This window comes from Trichomycterus rosablanca, chromosome 3 (assembly GCF_030014385.1).
Source record: "Trichomycterus rosablanca isolate fTriRos1 chromosome 3, fTriRos1.hap1, whole genome shotgun sequence".
Taxonomy (NCBI): domain Eukaryota; kingdom Metazoa; phylum Chordata; class Actinopteri; order Siluriformes; family Trichomycteridae; genus Trichomycterus; species Trichomycterus rosablanca.
The window spans coordinates 40,411,871-40,438,112 of NC_085990.1; the positions used below are offsets into that span (position 1 = coordinate 40,411,871).

Below are 26,242 nucleotides of genomic sequence, written 5' to 3' on the forward strand. Positions count from 1 at the left end.
TCAGGCATTTTTACACTGCCTGAAATGTTTGGTTATCTCTGATCTGTAGCTGTGCCTTAGTTTTTTAACAGTAGAACAAAATATATTTCTTAGGGCGAATTTGCATGAGAAGCGGCAAAACAGCTTTTGCGTCGGTTGTGCCGCTGTTTCCTATGAACTGTGGTGGCTTAGCTTTTTGCTGCACTTCCCTGAGCAGCACATACTAAACACCTTTGCCGCTTTGTTGGGCTCAAAGTCATCTATTTTGCATTTTGCCCCCTTTTTCTCTTAATTTAGCGTAACCAATCCGCTGCTGGGGACCCCAACGGTGTCCAAGGAGGGGGTGTCTTAACTGACACACACTCCCTCCGATGTGTGCGGTCTTACTGATTCATTGGGTGAAATTGCGTGTAAGGTGGGCTTTGCGCACGGTGAGCCAGGCCCCGCTCTCTGCGCTCCTCCACTTCTGTGCAGGCGCCCTGGGCAACCAGTGTCCTTACACAGCCCCATTCCTCTTTTAATTCTGTCATTTCCCACCCCCAAGTAGCCAATTATGCCTGCTAGAGGGCACCCAGCCGACGTTCGAACCCGGGAGTTTAGAATCTCGGCGCTGGTGTGATAGCGAATTATCCAGCTGTGCCACCTGGGCGCGTCATCTGATTGAACTTGACCCAGTTTGCAGCTGACCTTTTTAAAGCACCTCCAATGAGATGAAGTGTTTAATATGACGTGGTAAAAGTGACTCGCGCAGTACAAACAATGCTTAATATGACTTATTGTACTAAAACAACGAGCGAGGAATTTAATTAGTGGAGAGAACTTATGAACAGTAATAATTAAGAGAAGTTTAGTGTTCCTAGGTCGTTCCTTTAATACATTAAGGTGCTTTTTTTTTTAACGATCAGCGTTGTAGACTCTCGGAAAAGCTGATTCTCACAATTTCGAACTACACAGATCAGGCATAACATTATGATCACCTTCCTAATATTGTGTTGGTCCCCCTTTTGCTGCCAAAACAGCCCTGACTGGTCGAGGCATGGACTCCACTAGACCCCTGAAGGTGTGCTGTGGTATCTGGCACCAAGATGTTAGCAGCAGATCCTTTAACTCCTGTAAGTTGCGAGGTGCGGCCTCCATGGATCGGACTTGTTCGTCAAGCACATCCCACAGATGCTCGATTGGATTGAGATCTGGGGAATTTGGAGGCCAAGTCAATACCTCAAACTTGTCGTTGTGCTCCTCAAACCATTTCTGAAGAATTTTTGCTTTGTGGCAGGGCGCATTATCCTGCTGAAAGAGGCCGCAGCCATCAGGGAATACCGTTTCCATGAAAGAGTGTACATGGTCTGCAACGATGCTTAGGTAGGTGGTACATGTCAAAGTAACATCCACATGGATGGCAGGACCCAAGGTTTCCCAGCAGAACATTGCCCAAAGCATCACACTGCCTCCGTCGGCTTACCTTCTTACCATAGTGCATCCTGGTGCCATGTGTTCCCCAGGTAAGCTAACACATCAACTTTGAGGATAAAATGTTCACTTGCTGCCTAATATATCCCACCCACTAGCTGGTGATGTGATGAAGAGATAATCAGTGTCATTCACTTCACCTGTCAGTGGTCATAATGTTATGCCCGGTTGGTGTATAACACAAGTTTAAAAGTGAAACGGTGAGAAAAATCCAGATAAACACAGATACATGTGGAGCTTTCAGAGAGAATGCAGGTTCTTCTCATGTTCGCACTTTAATGATGTTTTACCGCACCGCTTAAGCCAAGCACTGGACAAAGCGGCAGTTTGTGCCGAGGCTCGCGGTGAGCAAAGCGCAAAACGCTTCTCATGTGAATGCGCCCGAACCGAAGCTTCTAAGCTTGTGATTTTAGGGCATGTCTTACTGTAAGAGTAAGACTTATCTTCAGATGGTTGGCCATGTGATCATATTTTTTTTATGCTGGCATTTTAAATATCTTACATGTAATCATGCACAAGCCCTGATTGTAGTGAAACTGAACTCTTGTGGAAGCTTACTGTCCAGATGTGGTGCTCTGTGTTGCCAGACTGTACTTCTCTAGCTGCTTTCCAGTAAGTGTATTTGGGAGTTTTTTGGGAAGTGCGGTAGTCTGTGAAAGCTCTTAGGACTAGCTGTTGTCCAGAAGTATACTTGCTTGGCAGGTCGAGTCATCTCTCTTGAGGCTAAGTAAAGCAGTAAATTACATAAAATTACTCAGACCTACGAATGTTCAAAGACTGCCTGTGGCTGCTGGGCTGGTATTGTAGAAATGCAGGCCCCCAAGCGAGAGAATGACTCTTACCAAGCGTTTGAAGAAAGCAGTTGTTTTAAATTACTGCTGCATAAGATTCTTATCAATTCAATGCACTCTTCATTGATTGTCAGCATTAAGTTCTCTTTAGGTAGACTTGACAGGAGACATCTATGTACTTGTTCTGTGTTTCTTGCCCTCAGCTGCAGTGTAATATTTTAGTTAAAGCCCATATGTACACTGTACGGCCAAAATATGTGAAATATGTTTTAAAACCCGTTCCAAAACCGTGGGCTTTTATAGAGTTGCACCCCATTCCTTGCCAATTTAACAGCCTTCTTTTGGTATGTATGGTGAAAAAGGACAGGAAGAGACTGTTTAGATGCAGTTGATGTTCCCTGAGCTGTGCGCACTGCCTCTGTGCTCAAAGTTCACCTGATTGAACTTTGACCCAGTTTGATGCTGACCTTTTTAATGCGCCTCCAGTGAGATGAACTGTTTGATATGATCTCAGGCAGTACGAACAATGCTTAACGTGACTACTTGTATTAAAACAACAAGCTGAAATTTTATTAGTGTTCAGGTATCTTCTTGCTCTTAGGTCCTGGGTTCGATCCCCAGGTGGGGCGGTCCGGGTCCTTTCTCTGCGGAGTTTGCATGTTCTCCCCGTGTCCGTGTGGGTTTCCTCCGGGTGCTCCGGTTTCCTCCCACAGTCCAAAAACATGCCACCAGGCTAATTGGAAACACTGAATTGTCCTATAGCTACCTAGCCACTAGATGCACAAACCAGTGCATTGTAGTGCCGGTCCCAAGCCCGGATGAATAGGGAGGGTTGTGTCAGGAAGGGCATCCAGCATAAAAAAAAACTGTGCCAAATCCCGCCGGCGACCCCTAACGGGAAGAAGCCGGAAATGCAGACCCCGTAATCGAAAAACGGTACAAAGGCTGAGGAACAAGAAGAAGAAGAGGTATCTTCTTGCTCTTAATATTTAGTTAAGGCCCATATGTACACTGTATGGCCAAAAATATGTGAGATATGTTTATAAAAGCCCATGGTTGACAGCCTTCTTTTGGTATGTACAGTGGGGCCAAAAAGTATTTAGTCAGCCACTGATTGTGCAAGTTCTCCTACTTAGAAAGATGAGAGAGGTCTTTAATTGTCATCATAGGTACAGTGGGGAAAATAAGTATTTGATCCCCTGCTGATTTTGTAAGTTTACCCCCTTACAAAGACTTGAACAGTCTATAATTTTTATGGAAGATTTATTTTAACAGAGAGACAGAATATCAACAAAAAATCCAGAAAAAAAAAACATTAAATAAAGGTTATAAATTAATTTGTATTTAATTAAGGGAAATAAGTATTTGATCCCCTACCAACCAGCAAGAATTCTGACCCCCACAGACCGGTTATGTGCCCATGAAGCACACAAATTAGTCCTGTCCCTGTATAAAAGACTCCTGTCACAGAATCAGTTTCTTCCGTTCAAATCTCTCGACCACCATGGGCAAGACCAAAGAGCTATCAAAGGACGTCAGGGACAAGATTGTAGACCTGCACAAGGCTGGAATGGGCTACAAGACCATCAGCAAGACACTTGGTGAGAAGGAGACCACTGTTGGTGCGATCATTCGAAAATGGAAGAAATACAAGATCACAGTCAATCGCCCTCACTCTGGAGCTCCATGCAAGATCTCACCTGGTGGGGTAAGAATGATTCTGAGAAAGGTGAGGTCAGTCCAGAATTACACAGGAGGAGCTTGTCAATGATCTCAAGGGAGCTGGGAGCACAGTCACCAAGAAAACCATTAGTAACACACTTCGCCGTAATGGATTGAGATCCTGCAGTGCCCGCAAAATCCCTCTGCTCAAGAAGGCTCATGTACAGGCCCGTCTGAAGTTTGCCAATGAACACCTGAATGATTCAGAGAAAGCTTGGGAGAATGTGATATGGTCAGATGAGACCAAAATTGAGCTCTTTGGCATCAACTCCACTCGCCGTGTTTGGAGGCAAAGAAATGCCCAGTGGGGATGGTGTTCTTGGGGTCATATCCAGCATTTCTCTGCTCCCAGCTCCCTTGAGATCATTGACAAGCTCCTCCCGTGTAATTCTGGGCTGACCTCACCTTTCTCAGAATCATTCTTACCCCACCAGGTGAGATCTTGCATGGAGCTCCAGAGTGAGGGTGATTGACTGTGATCTTGTATTTCTTCCATTTTCGAATTATCATGCCAACAGTGGTCTCCTTCTCACCAAGCGTCTTGCTGATGGTCTTGTAGCCCATTCCAGCCTTGTGCAGGTCTACAATCTTGTCCCTGACGTCCTTTGATAGCTCTTTGGTCTTGCCCATGGTGGTCGAGAGATTTGAACGGAAGAAACTGATTCTGTGACAGGAGTCTTTTATACAGGGACAGGACTAATTTGTGTGCTTCATGGGCACATAACCGGTCTGTGGGGGTCAGAATTCTTGCTGGTTGGTAGGGGATCAAATACTTATTTCCCTTAATTAAATACAAATTAATTTAGAACTTTTATTTAATGTTTTTTTTCTGGATTTTTTGTTGATATTCTGTCTCTCTCTGTTAAAATAAACCTTCCATAAAAATTATAGACTGTTCAAGTCTTTGTAAGGGGGTAAACTTACAAAATCAGCAGGGGATCAAATACTTATTTTCCCCACTGTACACTTCAACTATGAGAGACAAAACGAGAAAAAAAATCCAGGAAATCACATTGTAGGATTTTTAAAAAATTTATTTGTAAATTATGGTGGAAAATAAGTATTTGGTCACCCACAAACAAGCAAGATTTCTGGCTCTCACAGACCTGTAACTTCTTCTTTAAGAAGCTCTTCTGTCCTCCACTCGTTACCTGTATTAATGGCACCTGTTTGACCTCGTTATCTGTATAAAAGACCTCTGTCCACAGCCTCAAACAGTCAGACTCCAAACTCAACCATGGCCAAGACCAAAGAGCTGTCGAAGGACACCAGGAAGAAAATTGTAGACCTGCACCAGGCTGGGAAGAGTGAATCTACAATAGGCAAGCAGGTTGGTGTGTATAAATCAACTGTGGGAGCAATTGTAAGAAAATGGAAGACATACAAGACCATTGATAATCTCCCTTGGGGTCAAGATCTCATCCCGTGGGGTCAAAATGATCATGAGAACGGTGAGCAAAAATCCCAGAACTACACGGAGGGACCTGATGAATGACCTGCAGAGAGTTGGGACCAAAGTAACAAAGGCTACTATCAGTAACACACTATGCCGAGAGGGACTCAAATCCTGCAGTGCCAGGCGTGTCCCCCTGCTTAAGCCAGTACATGTCCAGGCCCGTCTGAAGTTTGCCAGAGAGCATATGGATGATCCAGAAGAGGATTGGGAGAATATCATGTGGTCAGATGAAACCAAAATGGAACTTTTTGGTAAAAACTCAACTCGTCGTGTTTGGAGGAAGAAGAAAAACCCAAGAACACCATACCTACTGTGAAGCATGGGGGTGGAAACATCATGCTTTGGGGCTGTTTTTCTTCAAAGGGGACAGGGCGACTGATCCATGTTAAGGGAAGAATGAACGGGGCCATGTATCGTGAGATTTTAAGCCAAAACCTCCTTCCATCAGTGAGAGCATTGAAGATGGAACGTGGCTGGGTCTTCCAGCATGACAGTGATCCCAAACACACCGCTCGGGCAACGAAGGAGTGGCTCCGTAAAAAGCATTTCAAGGTCCTGGAGTGGCCTAGCCAGTCTCCAGACCTCAACCCCATAGAAAATTTGTGGAGGGAGTTGAAAGTCTGTGTTGCCCAGCGACAGCCCCAAAACATCACTGCTCTAGAGGAGATCTGCATGGAGGAATGGGCCAAAATACCAGCTACAGTGTGTGCAAACCTGGTGAAGACTTACAGGAAACGTTTGACCTCTGTCATTGCCAACAAAGGTTATGTTACAAAGTATTGAGTTAAACTTTTGTTATTGACCAAATACTTATTTTCCACCATAATTTACATTCTTAAAAAATCCAAAAAATGTGATTTCCTGGATTTTTTTTTCTCATTTTGTCTCTCATAGTTGAAGTGGACCTCTCTCATCTTTCTAAGTAGGAGAACTTGCACAATCAGTGGCTGACTAAATACTTTTTGGCTCCACTGTATGCTGGAAAAGAAAAGGAAGAGACTGTTTAGATGCAATAGATGTTTCCTCAAGCTATATACAGATAAGGCATAACATTATGACCACTAATATTGTGTTCGTCCTCCTTTTGCTGCCAAAACAGCCCTGACCCGTTGAGGCATGAAGTCTGACACCTTTCTATCAGAACCAGCATTAACTTCTTCAGCAATTTGAGCTACAGTAGCTACCAATGAGCCTTGGCCGCCCATGACCCTGTCACCAGTTTACCTGCCAGTGGTCATAATGTTATGCCTTGTCGGTGTATACGTGTTATTGTTTATGGGATATCTACAGACTCAACATTGGCAACAGCAGCCAATCGGTAGATAGGCTAAGGCTGTGTTCACAAGGACAATTTTTTAGCATTCATAAAAAATGCATAATTTTAATTTGTTTTCATTAAAAACAATTGCCGAACTGCATATATTTTAGACTAATGTAAAATAATGGGGTTGTTTTTGGTCCTTGTAAACTGAAAATAACACAAATATAATATAAAAACACTGAAATACAATTGAAAGGCAAGGCAAGTTTATTTGTATAGCACCTTTCATACACAGAGGCAATTCAAAAACAGTTAAATACAATAAAACCTGCATTTTACCTCTGTGTTTCTTTATGCTTCTTAATCGTGAAGATGCTTGATCTTGGAATACTGCATTCCGTTTAGTAAAGGCGCGTTCACATGAGAAGTGGCAAAATGTGTCGTTATTTCCTAAGGAGTGTGCCGGTGCACAAAGCTTAACGTGACTTATTGTACTAAAACAAGTGAGGGATTTTATTAGTGGAGAGAACTTATGAGCAGTAATAATTAAGAGAGGTTTAGTGCTCCTGTGTCGTTCTTTTAATACATACTCACATTAATTTTTGAACAATAAGCATTTTAGACTCTCTCTAGGAAAAGCTGATTCTCACAATTTATCAGCACCCAGAGCTGTAACACAAGTTTAAAAATGAAACAGGAGGAAAATCCAGCTAAACACAGATACATGTGGATGCTTTCAAAGTGGATTTGGCAGTTATTCCACACAAATGCAGATTCGTCTCATATTCGCACCTTGATGACGTTTCACACACCGCTCAAGCCGAGCGCAGAAAAAAGTGACAGTCGCACACACGTCAAGTTTAAGGTAAAAGTCGAGCTTAAGGGTACAAATTTCTCGACAAAGGGTGTCAAGTTTTAAAGATTTTAAGTTTAGGGGACGGCGAGTTACAGAGTACCACTGTATACATATACACATTGTACTTCGCCCCTGGAGCATAAGAGTTAAGAGCCTTGCTCAAAGGCCCAACAGTGGCAGCATAGCAGAGGCTGGATTTGAACTGACAATCTTTTGATTAATAGCCCAAAGCTCTACCCACTAGAACTACCACTGTCTTTAGTCTGTTTGGATGCAAAAAATGAGGACAATTATTTGTCTGTGTCTTTGTCTGTCAGCAGCTGCTTTTTTCATGGAGAGCTTGACATCTATGTTCCAGTAGCTTCTAATTAATGGCAGACCTGTGTTTGGTGTTTCTTGGATGACATCTGACCATTCATACCATACCATCATACCATTTCCTTTCAGTATGAGGTGACATTGTGGGTTTTCTTACTCACCTGGCAATGAAACCACTGTTTTATATACAGGTGTGGTCAATAATTGACACTCCTGAATATTAAGTACACAATGTTCCGGTTCATCCCAAATGTGTTAAGTGGGGTTGAGGTTAGGACTCTTAAGTTCACAATGTGAAAGGTTGCCTAAAATAAAGTGTTCAGTGAGCCTACTTGGATGTATATAAAAGGAAGAAAGGATACAGAATTGAGAACAATTCCAGGACATGATTAATGCTACACTTTGTTCAGTTTGAAACAAAGGACAAAATCGGACTAACCTGTCATTAATTGAATTAGACTCACCTGTCCCCACCTTGTCAGTCCTTATATGACTTTAATTAGCCTATGAAAGGTGGCCAGTTTTGAGGCCACAGTTGAGAGCTGTCTGAGCAGACTGGAAATGCTATCACCAGGCACAAGCAGGGTACAAGGTTATTTTGAAAAATTTCAAAGAATTAATGGAAGAACCCTCTGAAGTATGGTTTACACATGTAGCCATGAAATCACATACCATATCCAAAGAACTTCAAGCTGAGCTGATGACATCTAGAGTGATGTTTTAAACTGATACCATACACCAACTCAACACAACAGGGCTCTATGGGCTTTTCTGGAAATGGGGTTTTACTTTATTTTTGTACTGTGAATGTTCTAATACTAGTATCCTGCTGATACTCAGCACTGTATCAAGTGTATGATTTAAGTGAATATTGTAAATGCTAGGGTCTTAACTGAGTGAATAGGAGTAAAATATTGACTCTGTTAAGACCTACATTTATTAAATGTGGTCATAATATTGGCTGTTACCTGATTCTGAGGCTTTTTCATTTAAGGCTACATATAAACCTGCAGTAATATTATCCTTTACTGGTACTGCTCTGTGGTTTGGTTTTCCATCTGGCTGAGCCATGTTAGTTGGGTTTTTTTTCCCTTTTTTGAAAATTACGCTTAAAGGTGGTCTGATAATTCCCCAAGACATCTCGGTGATTTTAACACACAAATGTTGACTTGTGCTTTAATAAGTTAAGAGCAGTTTCAAAGCACTTACCAATCACCATTGGTCTGTGACATCATATCCAAACTCGAAGCTTATTAGAGAAATAGGGTGGCTTGGTGGGTAGAACTGTCGCCTCACAGCAAGAAGGTCCTGGGTTTGATTCCCAGGTGGAGCAGTCCAGGTCCTTTCTGTGTGAAGTTTCTCCCCGTATCTGTGTGGGTTTCCTCCAGGAGCTCTGGTTTCCTCCCACAGTCCCCAGGTGAATTGGAGATACAAAATTGTCCTTGACGGTGTTTGATATTGAACTGATGAATCTTGTGTAACCAGTATCTACCTGTCCTGTCATGAATCTAACCAAAGTGTGTAAAACATGATGTTACCATGATGCTCCACAGCCACAATGACTAGGGTTAACCCCACTTTGTTTACATATGTGCAAGTTTTCTAAGTACCCGTCCAACCTACCAACAATATGGCATCATTGACTGACTACCCTAAATTGCCTTCAGGTGTGAGTGGGTTTTAATGGTGTGTTTACATCAATACTAGGTCATTGATGCTATAACAGTCTCCACTTTTATGAAAAGGCTTTCCACCAGATATTCCACCCATTTATTCAAAATATTGTGAGGTCTTGGAATGATGTTGGTCCAAAAAACAACCATGCAATTAATGTTCCGGTTCATCCCAAATGTGTTAAGTGGGGTTGAGGTTAGGACTCTTAAGTTCACTGAAGTTACTTTTCAAACAGACATGTGTGCCATTGCTCTGTGCACAGGGACACAATCCTAAAACACACCTAATACACCTGTTAGGAATGGGTGTAGCAGAGGCACTTGATCTGTATACACATGGTGGGAGGGGTAGCCACATACTTGATATCCACATTTACATCCATGGCATTAAGCAGATGCTTTTATTCAAAGGGTCTTACAATTGTGACTGTATACATTGCAAGCAATTGAGGGTTAAGGGCCTTGTTCAAGGGCCCAACAGTGGCAACCTGGCAGACATGGGGCTTGAGCCAGTGATCTTCCAATTACTGGTCCTGTACTTTAACCACTTCTACCACTGTCCACTGTGTGTCCACATACTTGATATCCACATTTACTTTGATGGAATTAAGCATACGCTCTTATTCATAGCGCCTTACAATTGTGGCCGAACACAGTGCAAGCATTTCTGGGTTAAGGGCCTTGCTCAGGGGCCCAACAGTGGCAACCAACTAGTGTTGGGTCTTGAATCATTGACCTTCTGATAAATAGTCCAGAACCTTATCCTGAGCTACCACTGCTTGTTGTCCACATGGCTATATAGTGTATTTATAATGTGCACTTACTGTATTTACACCATATTAATACTGTGTGGTTGTTCTCAGAACGGCCTTTCTTATGGATTCCTTAAGGTGTTATTGAAATGATGGTGTATTATGTGTGCATTGTGTGTATATTTCTTGTGCCTGTCATCAAATTGGACTAACGCTTTATTAAAATGAATTGAAAAAGAGCATTTCAGCACTGATTGGTCAATAAAATAGTTTGATTATGTGAACTTAACATATTTGCTACAGGTTGTGACACTTAGTAATCAGATCACTGACCCATGTAAAGCTTTCTATAAGCAGATTACTGAAGTGCATGTAAGCCTAGTAATGTGGTTATTGTCACCTTATAAACACACTTATGAGTGAAAAAGTGAGATGTGATGCCAGGGACATGTTTCCAGCATGCACCCAACATAGAACGCAACCCCCACCAGCTTACGTAGTTATTAATGAGAGATTTATTCATTATAATGTGATCCTGTGTTAGGGGTTGCCTGAGAGGATCATTCTGGTCTGCATACCTACTTTGTCAGTTTTTACTCCTCCTTCCTAATGCAACTGTCTTTATTTTATCCAAGTGACAATGGCTTGGCTGTTCGGCCATCCCCCTCTCGGACACGATTGTGTAAATGCTGGTTGATAGCACCACAGGAAATTTAAACCTCAGATCTTCGCGATAGTGGGCCAGCATGATTTATCGCTGCGCCACCCAACCTCCCTTATATAAGGTACATGCAAATGGAAAAAAATAAAAGTAACAGTATGGACTCAAATTTTGCTTATCATATGGACTTACAGTGGGATTGACGCTAAGGTAAAATAGTTAAAAATGTACTTTTCATAACATTCATGGCATCATCAGTAGGTATGTCAAAAGCAATGACTCAGTTTAGATGCATCTTTGCAATCTGTGTTTCTCCTGGCATCATTTATTGGACTGTGAATATAGTTTAATAATGAATTAGATATCGTTACAAAAAGATCCGAGTAGCACATTTTGCTCTGCATGAAGTGGCCAGCTATTCTCAAGTGCTGATTTGACCAACATGGAGGTGTCATTAATCAAATTTGAGAGGATTGATGTTTCAAAGACTGTTTATTTGCATAATTTCCTTTGAACGAGCTTTCTGTTTAACATACTGATGAATACTCAGTGTTTAATATCTAATGAAAGCCAGAAGCCATCAGTAACTAGTGTTGCTTGTAAAGTGCTGTAATTAAAGAGAGAATAAGATAGCCAAATGCACCAAATTCATTACGCTTATTAATAGCTACACAAGCAGGATGAGGAAGCTGGTTTCTAAGTGTTTGGAGAGAAGAAAGAGAAGAGCTGAAAGCTACATGCAGATCATGAGAAGACCCATACATCAGAGCTGTGTGGGTGTATAGGTGTACGATACTACTGTTGTGCAGTTGTGTTTGATGCTTAAAACTCACTGCTAGTCTGTATGACCTAACGTTGGGTTACAACTTGATTAAACTATTGGAAACTCAACAACGAACCTTAATTTGCTTCAGCTGTGATGTGTTCTATAACCATCACTCAGAGATGTTCTCTAGGTGTGTTGCAACCATGAGGAAATCTAAAGAGCTGTCACAAAGGCTGAGAGAGGAGATCATTTCATTGCACCAAAAGGGCAATGGGCATAAGATTTCCAAGACCTTGAACATTTCTGGAGATACCAGTGGGTGTGTTGTGCTACAGTTACACACTTATGGTGGCAGCAGCAAACCTGCCTGTACAACTATGTAGGTAAAGTAAGAGCAACAGATATGCCCCCATCCCACTTTATGCCCTATTTGTCAATCGAAAGGGACCCTAATTAGTCCTTCACTAAGCATGTTGTTTGGGTGGTGGACCATTCTCGGCACTGCAATGACACTGACATAACAATTAAATGATGGTGTGTGTTTTATAAGTGTTTTAGATGCAGTGGTGATGTAGCTCTAGTCTCTTACTGTAACAGGGTATGTGTTCCTAACAATGAGTCTAGTCATTTAAAAAGTATTAAAAAATCACAACAACACTGTTGCACCTGATACAATAATACCTACCATAATACAATACACTACCATGTTATTACTGTGTCAGTGTCATTGTAGTGCTAAGAGTAGTCCACCACCCAGACGTCATCTGGTCAGTGGGAGTCCTATGCGGGTCCCCTTTAAATAATAATTGGGGATTATTATTTACGGGTGGTGATAAAGCATGCAGTCTAACAGATGGGCTACTATCAGTAATTATATACCCACATTGTATGTCCCCCTCCAACACGTGTGAAGTAGCTGACTGCATCTTTTCACCCACCCGATGTGAGATCAGATTCACACACGGAGGGTCAAGTACTGATCCCTTTAACCCTCGTCTCTGTGCAGGCGCCATCGATCAGCCAGCAGAGGACATAATTGCACCCACTACGTGGAATCCCCATTGCCACCCTCCCAACAAACGAGCCAATCATTGTTCATGTAGCCACCCAGCCTGCCGGTAGCAGATCTGAGGTTGGAACTCGCAAGTTCGAGATGTCAGCTCTGGTGCGCTAGCGTGTCTTACCACTGCACCACCTAAGCGCCTTTCTGTCTCTGTTTACGCAAATGCTGAATGTACCATTATGTAAAGTTATAAAATGTTGTCTGTGCCAAAGTTATGGCACTTTATGCTTTATGTTAAATCCAAAAATAAATAGAAACAATGCACTATGATATAAACTATGATTATGCTAGCGCACTACTGCTGAGATCAAAACTTGAGTTCAAATGGTGGTGAAATGGCACCCTGTCCCGCCACAAACTCCAACCAGGATAAAAGGTTAAAATGAATATCAATTGAAAAAATTTTGAAACTTTTCATTTAAATAATCAACAAAACATGGACTTTTATGTCTAAATGTGTCCAGATTTTGTATCCAAACATTATACACCGATCAGCCATAACATTAAAACCACCTCCTTGTTTCTACACACACTGTCCATTTTATCAGCTCCGCTTACCATATAGAAGCACTTTGTAGTTCTACAATTACTGACTGTAGTCCATCTGTTTTTCTACATACTTTTTTAGCCTGCTTTCACCCTGTTCTTCAATGGTTAGGACCCCCACAGGACCACCACAGAGCAGGTATTATTTAGGTGGTGGATGATTCTCAGCACTGCAGTGACAATGACATGGTGGTGGTGTGTTAGTGTGTGTTGTGCTGGTATGAGTGGATAAGACACAGCAGCGCTGCTCGAGTTTTTAAATACCTCACTGTCACTGCTGGACTGAGAATAGTCCACCAACCAAAAATCTATCCAGCCAACAGTGCCCCGTGGGCAGCCACTGATGATCTAGAAGATGACCAACTCAAGCAGCAGCAATAGATGAGCGATCGTCTCTGACTTTACATCTACAAGGTGAATCAACTAGGTAGGAGTGTCTAATAGAGTGGACAATGAGTGGACACGGTATTTAAAAACTCCAGCAGCGCTGCTGTGTCTTATCCACTCATACCAGCACAACACACACTAACACACCACCACCATGTCATTGTCACTGCAGTGCTGAGAATCATCCAACACCTAAATAATACCTGCTCTGTGGTGGGAGAGTCCTGACTATTGAAAAACAGCATAAAAGGGGGCAAATAAAGCATGCAGAGAAACAGATGGACTACAGTCAGTTATTGTAGAACTACAGAGTGCTTCTATATGGTAAGTAGAGCTGATAAAATGGACCGTGTAGTGGTAGTGGTTTTAATGTTATGCCTGATCGGTGTATAACTGAAGGACATCTGAAAATTATACACACTTTAATGAGCTAATCAGTTTCTCTGGCTACACTTTGGGTCCAGTATGTTTACTGGCTACACTAAATTGGCTTTATATAATAATAAGGCTGAATGAATGAATGCCTGTGTGGTTGTCCTGCGGTGAACTGGTGAGTGTGTATTTTCTGGATCCACCATGACCCTGATTAGGATTAAGTCTCTATTAAAGATAAATTATGGGAAAAGCAGACCATGGAAAAAGGAATACAGTAAAGCCTTTGCGTTAAGCTTGACCCTTATTTGCTAGCACACTAGAAATCTTGAGCATTGACATGTTTTGCATTTGACTCATTGGTCTGAGGAGCTGTGTGATGATTCACGCTATACTCATGTCTCACCAGTTCTTTATTCCGAAAACAGGGAAGAAAGTCTCCTACATGTTGGCTTCATACATAGTCTAGTGTAAAAAGCTCTGAGAGTTTTAATGTTTGGCTTAGGTTTTTCTCTGGCTTTCCTGTGCAGAGTGCTGACTAAATCTCCCATGGCAAAGTGAGACTGAAGAGTGACACGGGTGGCGGTGGGTTTTAACATCTCTGCCAGTAGCTTATGAAAAACTTTTTATGACTTCCTCTGCATCCAGAGGAAAAGATTAAAAGTAAAAGTTGCAGTCGAAATGGCCGCAAAAAGGCTTATTGTTTTAAAGATACAGTAACATCTCGGCTTAAGTTGTTTTTTGACCTGAGTCTCAAGTCTTGGAATTAATTGACAATGTAAGTCCGTGGCGCAGAAATAGAGATATCGGATGTCGTGTTTTGCGGTACATTAACATTTTCGGCATTTAGCAGGCGCGCTAATCCAGAGCGACGTACAGAAGTGCTTCCGTAGTAGACATTACCCTACTCGAGTTTAAGTTAACAACAGTCCAAGAATACAAATCTGCTTAGACCCTGTTAGAACCAATTTTTTTTTTTGGCAAGAAATAAATAAGAGCATTAGTAAGTAAATACAGGGTGTCCCAAAATGAACTGACATTTTACATTTGCTGCCATTTTTTCGTGGCAAAAGCAGAGTTAGAGATTTTTAAATTGCTTTAGTAAACGTTGAGGTTAAATCATGAAAAGGTACACAATCGAACAACTCGTAGAAATTGTAAAAATTCACTTTATAAATGGTGATGTGAATTGGCCGCCAAGATCATGTGACTTGACGCCGTTAGACTTCTTTCTTTGGGATTCTCTTAAGGATAAAGTGTACACCAACAAACCACAATCCATTGAGGACCTCAAAGAAGAAATTCGACACAACATTGCTGAAATTTCTCAGCAATTATGTCAACGTGTCATGGAAGATTTCATCAAGAGTGAACATGTGCTGCCACGGTCGAGGTAGTCATTCTTCAGATGTTCTGTTTCATACATAACCTCCATGTCTTTACTTTCAAATGAAGTAAAAACATTATTAATGTTCAAATAAAAAATGTGTTTTATTAAAAAATTAAAATGTCAGTTCATTTTGGGACACCCTGTATAGGTCAGCTTAAGTTATACAGTAGTATGGAGATCGTCTATATAGATTTTAATCATCTTTTGAAGGTGAGAGACTTAGATGTTTGGACAGACAGGGAAAGCTCGTTCCACCACTTGGGTGCAAGTACAATGAAGAGCTTGATGCTTGTCTTCCTTGAGTTTTGGGTGGAGGATCAAGTCGAGCGAGACTAGTGATTCGGAGGTTGCGCAGTACAGAGCGGGGTTTTATTAGACCTGTAAGGTAGCTTGGGGCTGGGTCATTAGCTCCTGTAATGTCATTTTTGTTTGCACAATTTTGAATTTTTCTGATCAATCTGAACCTGACTTTTGCATCTGACTGTGTCTGCTTAGTCACCCCTTGGTCAGATTCATTATTCAATAGCTGGTTGTGGGAAAAACTAAGCTCTGAAGGCAGGCCACAGCAAGCCTCTGATGTTGCCTGAACCAGAGCTACAGCAAGTTGCTGAAGAAGCTTTGCTGCTTAATCTGAAGCAGATGGACAAAATACAATCTGACATTATCACTAAATGTGGATTCGTTGTCTGTTAAAATAGAAATAACAGGCGCCCAGGTGGCGCAGCGGGATATTCCGCTAGCACACCAGCGCCAAGATTCTGAACTCCTTGGTTCAAACCTCAGGGTTGCCACCGGTTGGCTTGGTGCCATCTAGCGGGCATAATTGGCAGTGCCTGCAGCAGACACTGATTGGCTACTTTTTGTACTAAGGCGGGATGACCGGACTATGTGGGTGGGGTCCTCAATCTCTGTGTAAGGACCCTGATTGGCAGATAGAGAGGCATAGGTAAAAAAGGGTTCTGCTAAGGGTTGTGCGCGGGTAGGAGAAGGTGTAAGCAGCAATATACCCACCTTGACTGTAATCAGGGATCCCCCAGCAGCAGAACAAATTGACTACACTAAATTGGGAGAAAATGCATAAATAAAATAGAAAAAAATTTAAATAGAAATAATAGCAATCCAGTTGCCTTTGAAGAATAACCTTGCAGCGTGACCATCATGGACCACGAACGCTCAGCTAGTGACCGTAATAGTACGCTGGCTAATCTCCAAGCTTGTTAAGTTTGGACTTAACAGGCTTATTTAACCTGCAACACTGTGCATCATCTCGCCTGTCAGACAGATTCATATGTTTGACGACCTGACACTGTCATCCAACATTACTGAGAAGAATATAAAGATATAAACACTGTAGCTCTCGGTTTATTGAGGTGTTGGCAGGCTGGTTGGCTGCCACTGCTAATCTCAGGACTGTACTGTACTTTTCACTCACCGCGGTCTTGTTGTTCGGATGAGCTGCTAGTGACCGCAGCATTTAACTTTTGTTCTGTATTTATTTTATTTTCCGTTAGGCATCTACTCCCAGCTCCTCTGCTCAGTGCCAGGCTTTTCAGGGTTTCGTCCTGGATAAAATAAACACTTATGGTGGCAGCAGCAAACCTGCCTGTACAACTATGTAGGTAAAGTAAGAGCAACAGATATGCCCCCATCCCACTTTATGCCCTATTTGTCAATCGAAAGGGACCCTAATTAGTCCTTCACTAAGCATGTTGTTTGGGTGGTGGACCATTCTCGGCACTGCAATGACACTGACATAACAATTAAATGATGGTGTGTGTTTTATAAGTGTTTTAGATGCAGTGGTGATGTAGCTCTAGTCTCTTACTGTAACAGGGTATGTGTTCCTAACAATGAGTCTAGTCATTTAAAAAGTATTTAAAAATCACAACAACACTGTTGCACCTGATACAATAATACCTACCATAATACAATACACTACCATGTTATTACTGTGTCAGTGTCATTGTAGTGCTAAGAGTAGTCCACCACCCAGACGTCATCTGGTCAGTGGGAGTCCTATGCGGGTCCCCTTTAAATAATAATTGGGGATTATTATTTACGGGTGGTGATAAAGCATGCAGTCTAACAGATGGGCTACTATCAGTAATTATATACCCACATTGTATGTCCCCCTCCAACACGTGTGAAGTAGCTGACTGCATCTTTTCACCCACCCGATGTGAGTTCATATGTGGATCAGATTCGCACACGGAGGGTCAAGTACTGATCCCTTTAACCCTCGTCTCTGTGCAGGCGCCATCGATCAGCCAGCAGAGGACATAATTGCACCCACTACATGGAATCCCCATTGCCACCCTCCCAACAAACGAGCATTTAACTTTTGTTCTGTATTTATTTTATTTTCCGTTAGGCATCTACTCCCAGCTCCTCTGCTCAGTGCCAGGCTTTTCAGGGTTTCGTCCTGGATAAAATAAACATCTACCAGCATTTTCCTACTGTAGCATGGTCTTTATTCTCCCAGTCTACCCAACTTTATAGCGCTAAAACTCTTGTCTGCCTTCAGCCTGGTTGATTCACCTCCTCGAGTCTGATCCCTCTCTTCTTGATTATTTAGTGTCCCTCCTCAGGAACTTTCCCCAACTCTCCTAAAATGGTTGTAGTTAATCCCATTCTTGAGACACCTGGGTTAAATACCTCACTACTTCAAACTCCTGGCCCAACATCGCTATGATAAATAAACTGTGGCTTCTCAGCTTCAGTTGTATGAACCTTTCAGTCAGGTCTGCATCGTATGAAGTACAGAGACTACACTGTTATAAATTGCTCACACCTTATGTACTGCTCCAGCTGCCCAAGGAGTGCCCCAAGGTTCTGTCCTCTGACCCATTTCCTTTTATATACTTTACATCTCTCCACTGGGACAGCTCATTGGTAATCACAGCTTTAAGTTTCCCCGTTAAGCATACGATATACAGCTTTACATTAGCACCACACCCCCATAGTTTCATCTGTCAATAACTGCAAGCATTATTGATTTAAAAGAAAAGGTTTGCTAATTATTACTTGCAACTTAATTTGGATCAAACTGAAGTCTTGTTAGTGCTAAAGTGCTGGTTTCTCATTTCTTCAGTCTCACTGTATATGTGGATGGTGTTCCTGTTAAACCTGTACAAAAAATTACTAAAAAATTAACTTATAGGGTTAACCCTACCCCTAACCCTAACCCTTTTATTTGAGCCACACAATGAGTCGATCACTAAGACTGCATTTTATCACTTGCACAACATTTTACATGTCATCACACTGCTCAGTAATGATGATGCCAAAATGCTGGCAACTCCTTTTTACTGGTCTCCCAGCTAAACCACTGAACCCACTACAGTTCATTCAAAATTCAGCCGCCGAAGTCCTCACATTTACTAAGCATTCTGCTCACATCGCCCCATCCTCCATCAACTTCACTGGTTTACAATATCCTCCAATAACAAGCACCAGCTTATCTTGCTTACTTACAATGCCATTCGTGGTCTCATGCCTATACACCGATCTGTCATAACATTATGACCACCTCCTTGTTTCTACACTCACTGTCTATTTTATCAGCTCCACTTACCTTATAGAAGCACTTTAAAGTTCTACAATTACTGACTGTAGTCCATCTATTTCTCTACATACCTTTTTAGCCTGCTTTCACCCTGTTCTTCAATGGTCAGGACTCTCCCAGGGCCACTACAGAGTAGGTATTATTTGGGTGGTGGGTCATTCTCAGCACTTCAGTGACAATGACATGGTGGTGGTGTGTTAGTGTGTGTTGTGCTGGTATGAGTGGATAAGACACAGCAATGCTGCTGGAGTTTTTAAACACCTCACTGCCACTGCTGGACTGAGAATAGTCCACCAACCAAAAATATCCAGCCAACAGCGTCCAATGGGCAGCATCCTGTGACCACTGATGAAGGTCTAGAAGATGACCAACTCAAACAGCAGCAATAGATGAGCGATCGTCTCTGACTTAACATCTACAAGGTGGACCAACTAGGTAGGAGTGTCTAATAGAGTGGACAGTGAGTGGACATGGTATTTAAAAACTCCAGCAGCACTGCTGTGTCTTATCCACTCATACCAGCACAACACACACTAACACACCACCACCATGTCAGTGTCACTGCAGTGCTGAGAATGATCCACCACCTAAATAATACCAGCTCTGTGGGGGTCCTGACCATTGAAGAACAGGGTGAAAGCAGGTTAAAAAGATATGTAGAGAAACGGATGGACTACAGTCAGTAATTGTAGAACTACAAAGTGCTTCTATATGGTAAGTGGAGCTGATAAAATGGATTGGTTTGGTTGGATTGGTAAATTTTGGTCTCATCTGACCATATCACATTCTCCCAAGCTTTCTCTGAATCATTCAGGTGTTCATTGGCAAACTTCAGACGGGCCTGTACATGAGCCTTCTTGAGCAGAGGGACTTTGCAGGCACTGCAGGATCTCAATCCATTACGGCGAAGTGTGTTACTAATGGTTTTCTTTGTGACTGTGCTCCCAGCTCCCTTGAGATCATTGACAAGCTCCTCCCGTGTAATTCTGGGCTGACCTCACCTTTCTCAGAATCATTCTTACCCCACCAGGTGAGATCTTGCATGGAGCTCCAGAGTGAGGGTGATTGACTGTGATCTTGTATTTCTTCCATTTTCGAATTATCGCACCAACAGTGGTCTCTTTCTCACCAAGCTTCTTGCTGATGGTCTTGTAGCCCATTCCAGCCTTGTGCAGGTCTACAATCTTGTCCCTGACGTCCTTTGATAGCTCTTTGGTCTTGCCCATGGTGGTCGAGAGATTTGAACGGAAGAAACTGATTCTGTGACAGGAGTCTTTTATACAGGGACAGGACTAATTTGTGTGCCTCATGGGCACATAACCGGTCTGTGGGGGTCAGAATTCTTGCTGGTTGGTAGGGGATCAAATACTTATTTCCCTTAATTAAATACAAATTCATTTATAACTTTTATTTAATGGTTTTTTTTTCTGGATTTTTTGTTGATATTCTGTCTCTCTCTGTTAAAATAAACCTTCCATAAAAATTATAGACTGTTCAAGTCTTTGTAAGGGGGTAAACTTATTCTATATATATATATATTCTATATATCTTTATTCTTCTGAGCAGACCTCTACTTCTCCCAATTTGAAGATGTTTTTGGTGACCTGGATGTTCCCATTGAATGGCCCGTGGCAATGAACCTAGCAAAACCAATTTCACTTGCATAACTGAAAACAGCAGCATTTGCATTACATAGAGAGAAATGTCCTGAACCCAGAGTTTTTAAATACATTTTGGCAAAAATTACTTTTAATGAATCATGTATTTAATTTATTATTTAACTTTACACACCTAATTTAAACATTTACTCAAGCCTTTACCTCCCTCCTTTGGAAAAAAGGCAAAGACCCGCTTGCCTGTTCCTTCTATCATCCTATCTGGTGAACTTTGATCTCAAAATATTATCCAAGCTGCTAGCACTTTGCCTGTAATCCATTCCGTCCATTATTTCCCCAGACCAGACCGGGTTCATTCAAAATAGACATTCCTTTTCCAATGTTGGATACCTGTTAAACACAATCTATAACCTCGCCCTCTTTAACACTCACAAAGCCTTGATATCACTGGATGCTGAGAAGGCTTTTGACAGGGTAAGAGTGGAGTTACTTCTGATATGCTGTAGAAAATCTTGGCTTTGGGACAAATTTAATCTTGTAGGTCGAGTTATTCGAGTTGAATCCCTTTATGTAGCATTCCAATCCAGTCCCCATGTTACTTGTAAACTTAGGAATGATATGGAGTTGAATGTCGTCCTTTATGATGATGACCTTTTGCGGTATGTTTCCAACCTGCCTGTCTCTGTCCCTGCTGCTATAGCTACTCTTCAAACTTTCGACCAAATCTCAGGATAGAAACTGAACTTACATAAGCATGAATTCTTTCCATTTAATTTAGTGGTTGAGAAGTATCCTCTGCTGACTTTTAAAACTGCTTCACATAGTTTTAGGTATCTTGGAATACAGGTCAAGATCTTAACAATGCTAACCTCACTCCTCTATTGTCTTGTATCCACAGTGACTTAAAGCTGGTCAGTGCTTAATCTGTCTTCTACTTTTTTCAATGCACACCACTTTTCTTTCCCAGACAATACTTGCTAAGTATTGCCTAAATCAATCAAAGGGCTGCGACTACCAAACTTTAGGTTGCCAGTATTAGGATCTGCAATAATTGACTTGATTATGAGATGTTTGACACCCCCAACATGGCTTACTTTAGAGAAAAACTCACTTCACCATGTGCCATTAAAGGCCCTAGTACACCATCATATCCACACCTCCACCTACATGTAGTATGTGATGGTTAAAACCACTTTTACAGTTTAGATCCAGTTTAAATGACATTTTGGTGTACAATAATTTTCTATGTATGCTCTATTGGTGGCCAATCACACTTTTCTTCCTTCTTTACTCAACAGTTTTTTTCTGAGAGGGCTAATCTTTGTAATAACACTTTTAAGGACAAGTTCCTATTTGCTTTACAACATGCCTACCAATACAACTTTAAACAGCTTTCTGATACCAGTTTGAACATTGACAGGCTTGGTTTCACGTGTTTATAATTAATTAATTACCCTTCTGCATCCATATTCACTAAAATCCATTAAGAGTTTTTGGGAGGAGGATTTGGGGCAGGTACTACCTGAAGTGGTCAGGTCAGAAATTTTAAATGTGGGCACAAATCCTCTCTTTAAACAAGACATGGTGTTATTCAATGTACAGCGATTCACTGAATTTACAACACCAAGGCTTTACTGGTTATGTTTCATGATAACATTTCTCCATCATGCAACAGATACCTAATACACATGCTCTGACTTTGCCCATCTCTTTATTTATTACTTAGATCAGAGATAATTGGTGAACAGGTTGAAGTAAATTTTTTCTATGCATTGGTTGGGGTTGTCCCTCCATTACCTTCTCTATCTACATCCATAAAATATATAATTGCTTTTGTTACTTCACTAACTAGAAGACTTAATGTAATCAGTTGGAAATTGGGTCCTGTTTTAGTTTGTTAAGAAAATGAAAACTTCACTTAGAGTTAAAGTGTCTCAGAGGAATATAAATATTGTATCTGTGGATGACTGTCAGTGCCTGCTGTTGACAAGGACTGTTACTGGCTGAGGGGTTTTGTGTTTATGTTTTTTATTTTAGCCTTATTTTGACTTTTTGTTTACTTGTCTGTTACATAGTAATTGTCATGTTAAATCATATTGTGAAAGGACGGTACATAATACTTTACCCAGTTCTATTGTTGTGCTTGTGTCGTTCTCGATTTTAAATCTGCTGTGCATATGTACATACAGTTGTGAGTGTACGTAGGTAAGTATGTGTGCCAGTGCATATTTATATGTATGTACAAATTCATATTTAAATTGTATATTTGTTGTAAAAAATCCATAAAATAGAGTAGGGAAAAAAATGACTTAAGTCAAATAAATTGTTTGAGATCCATTCCCTCCAAAATTGCAAGCAGTTTGTCAATGTGTATAAAAGTCTGCTGCATTTTGCTGATGGTGAAGCATTGCAGTTCTGGTTTTGTTTCATGCTCCTCTTTTAGGCGTTTCTGTTAATGAAGTTCCATCAACTCCTCGTTCATCAGGGGCCTCAAATAATGAGACTAACTTCCATCCTCTTCCATTTGCAGTCCATTTGCAGCTCATTGCTCAACGTCGCCAAGACTTTGTTCCCGACCACATTATCAAAGCCCTTGAAATATTGTGCAGAATGTGGGCACAGCTTCATACAAACGTCATTCATACCTGTGTTCAAAACTTCATTTTGAGCAGCGTTTAATTTCAGCACGGAGGTGTGTAGTCGTCACTCTGTTGCAGCTACAGCCTGCCTAATCTTTACCAGCGTTGCAGGAAATAAGGATACTGTTAATTCTTCAGCCAACACACTTCTGCCTTGGACTTTGATGTTATGAAGACTGTGCCGCTGCTTGAACTGCGTAAACCATCCTGAACTTGTGGCTTTCTTACTGAGAAACATTTCTAGGTCTTTAAACAAGAAACACATTTTCCTGAAACAGTCTTAGCTGCAGAATTGTGGGACGAATGTAGGCAAATACAGGAACATCCTTGAATAAAACCCTCTCCCATCCTTACACAAACTCAGACTGGGGCAACAGTTTACCTTTTAACATGACTAACCTCTAAAGCATACTTTTCTGAATGTCTTAAGTGGCTCAGCCAAAGCTCACATTTAAATCATGAGACATCTGTGATTAGACCTAAAGACTCTTGTTTTATTGAAACTTCTGATCTGCCACTGAGAAAATAGATAAACTCCACAAATCAAGCTATGCAAAATTTGTAGACGTTACAGCTGAAAATGGGGTGGCACGGTGGCTAAGTGGGTAGCACTGTTGCCTCACAGCAAGAAGGTCCTGGGTTCGATCCCCAGGTGGGGCGGTCTAGGTCCTTTCTGTGTGGAGTTTGCATGTTCTCCCCGTGTCTGCGTGGGTTTACTCCGGGTGCTCCGGTTTCCTCCCACAGTCCAAAGACATGCAAGTGAGGTGAATTGGAGATACTAAATTGTCCATGACCGTGTTTAATATAACCTTGTGAAGTGATGAATCTTGTGTAATGAGTAACTACCGTTCCTGTCATGAATGTAACCAAAGTGTAAAACAATATTTTGTTGTTGTGTAGGTTGTTGTGTAAAACTGGCCATTATATCCATTTCAATCAAGTGTGTACACAAGATGTGTAAAAAGTCAAGGGGTCTGGATACTTTTTGAATTTTTTACCTGAGCACGTCTACTCATTTGGACAACATTTGTGGTCATTTACCTCCTTGGTTTTGCCATCATATTAATTCCTGAGAGAATTACATAACTGGGTTAGTTTTTCTCTGGCATTTTGAGGTAAATAATCCATGTTTTAATGTCTGATGTTACGGTTCTGTTTGTAGGAGGAATGTTTTCTAAACCTGGAGGCTCCCATCACCAGAGTTTGTGGATACGACACGCCCTTCCCTCACGTTTTCGAACCCTTCTACATCCCGGACAAATGGAAATGTTTCGAGGCTCTCAAACGAATGATCAACTACTAGTTACTAGGTGAGATTGTATATACAACTGAGGTTTGTCAAAAGTATGTAAACACTTGACTACATGTTTGTTGGGCATTAAGCTCTAAAATCATATGCATTATTATGGAACAGAAGGTTTTGGCTATATATTTTACAAGTTTTAGTACAGATAAGACCATCTAGCTACCTGCTAGAAAAAACAGACCCACAGCATTGTGAGAAAAATATAGCTTGGTGACTAGTGAGCTGTGAAATGTGGGGACTGCATTTTGCATTTAAGGTAGTAAGTGTCCTCGTCTTTGAATTGTTTGTTGATGCTTTGTAGCTCCTTAATAAGATTCAATGTGCTCTTTAATTGAAGCAATAGAGTTATTAAAATATATTTAATGCAGAACTGCATGTAAATAAACTGTCAATATTGTCAGTTGGCCAGCTGAAAGCAGTAACATGCCCCCAGCCTCACAGTGCGAAACACTCATAATGTAAAAGTACCCTAAGAGAGAGCATCAATCCTGACCATGTGCAGCTCTACCTAGCCACAACTATCTATCTTGTAATGGTCACATCTAGCATGATGTGCTCGGTCACAAAGTTACCTCAAACTTCCTCTTTACTGATGCTGATCTCCACTTCTGATTGAGGAGAGTGAGACTGACACACGCCCCCCCCCCCTCCGACACGTGTTCAGTAACTGACATCTTTTCACCTGCACGAGGCGAGTTCATATGCAGATCAGCTTTGTGTACGGAGAGCCACACCCTGATCAACACATTATTCCTTGACCATCAACCAGCCAGCAGAGGTCATAATTGCATCAGTTATGAGGTCCCTATCTGGCTTCCCACCCAGTACAAACAACAGCCAACTGTTCTTCATGTAGCCGCCCAGCCGGATAGCAGAGCTGAGCTCTGGTGTGGTAGCGTGTTTTACCACTGTGCCACCTGAGCGGGCGGCACGGTGGCTAAGTGGGTAGCACTGTCGCCTCACAGCGAGAAGGTCCTGGGTTCGATCCCCAGGTGGGGCGGTCCGGGTCCTTTCTGTGTGGAGTTTGCATGTTCTCCCCGTGCCTGCGTGGGTTTACTCCGGGTGCTCCGGTTTCCTCCTACAGTCCAAATACATGCAAGTGAGGTGAATTGGAGATACTAAATTGTCCATGACTGTTCGAAATAACCTTGTGAACTGATGAATCTTGGGTAATGAGTAACTACCGTTTCTGTCATGAATGTAACCAAAAGTGTAAAACATGACGTTAAAATCCTAATAAACAAACAAACAAAAGCCACCTGAGCGGCTCCTCATACTAGTTTTTTGAGGTACATGACATGAGTGCATTCTAATTCAGTACACTTTAATTGCCTCCCAGTTCAACAGATTGAGCATCGTTGGGATTACTATAGAGCAAGTCATTTGCAGAACTCGTGTGTAGCTGTAGTGTTCCTATTAAACTGACCAGAATCTGTAGGTCATACAGTTAACTAAATAACACTACAGCTGTATTCATTACAGCTAATGAAGTTGTAAGATAATCCACATATCTCGGTGTTTAAAAATAAGTGTTTGTGTCTCTGTCTTGTTCTACTTCTTGCTGTATTTTATTCTGTTCGGTACTTGATCTCGATTCTTTGCTGTCAATTGCTAAAATGTGGCTTTCTGCTTGCATCAGCACATTTAATGCTT

The 26,242-nt window shown here is 41.6% G+C and overlaps 1 protein-coding gene across 1 annotated transcript in view; it reads left to right on the top strand.

Moving 5' to 3' along the window:
- The window catches only part of bckdhb (branched chain keto acid dehydrogenase E1 subunit beta), a 130,616-nt gene that overhangs the window by 104,013 nt on the left and 361 nt on the right, over nucleotides 1-26,242 (top strand). The window contains exon 10 of the mRNA XM_062992111.1: nucleotides 24,446-24,593. Coding sequence (XP_062848181.1) covers nucleotides 24,446-24,586 — 141 coding nt within the window. The 3' untranslated portion in view covers nucleotides 24,587-24,593. The remainder of the gene's footprint in view (nucleotides 1-24,445; nucleotides 24,594-26,242) is intronic.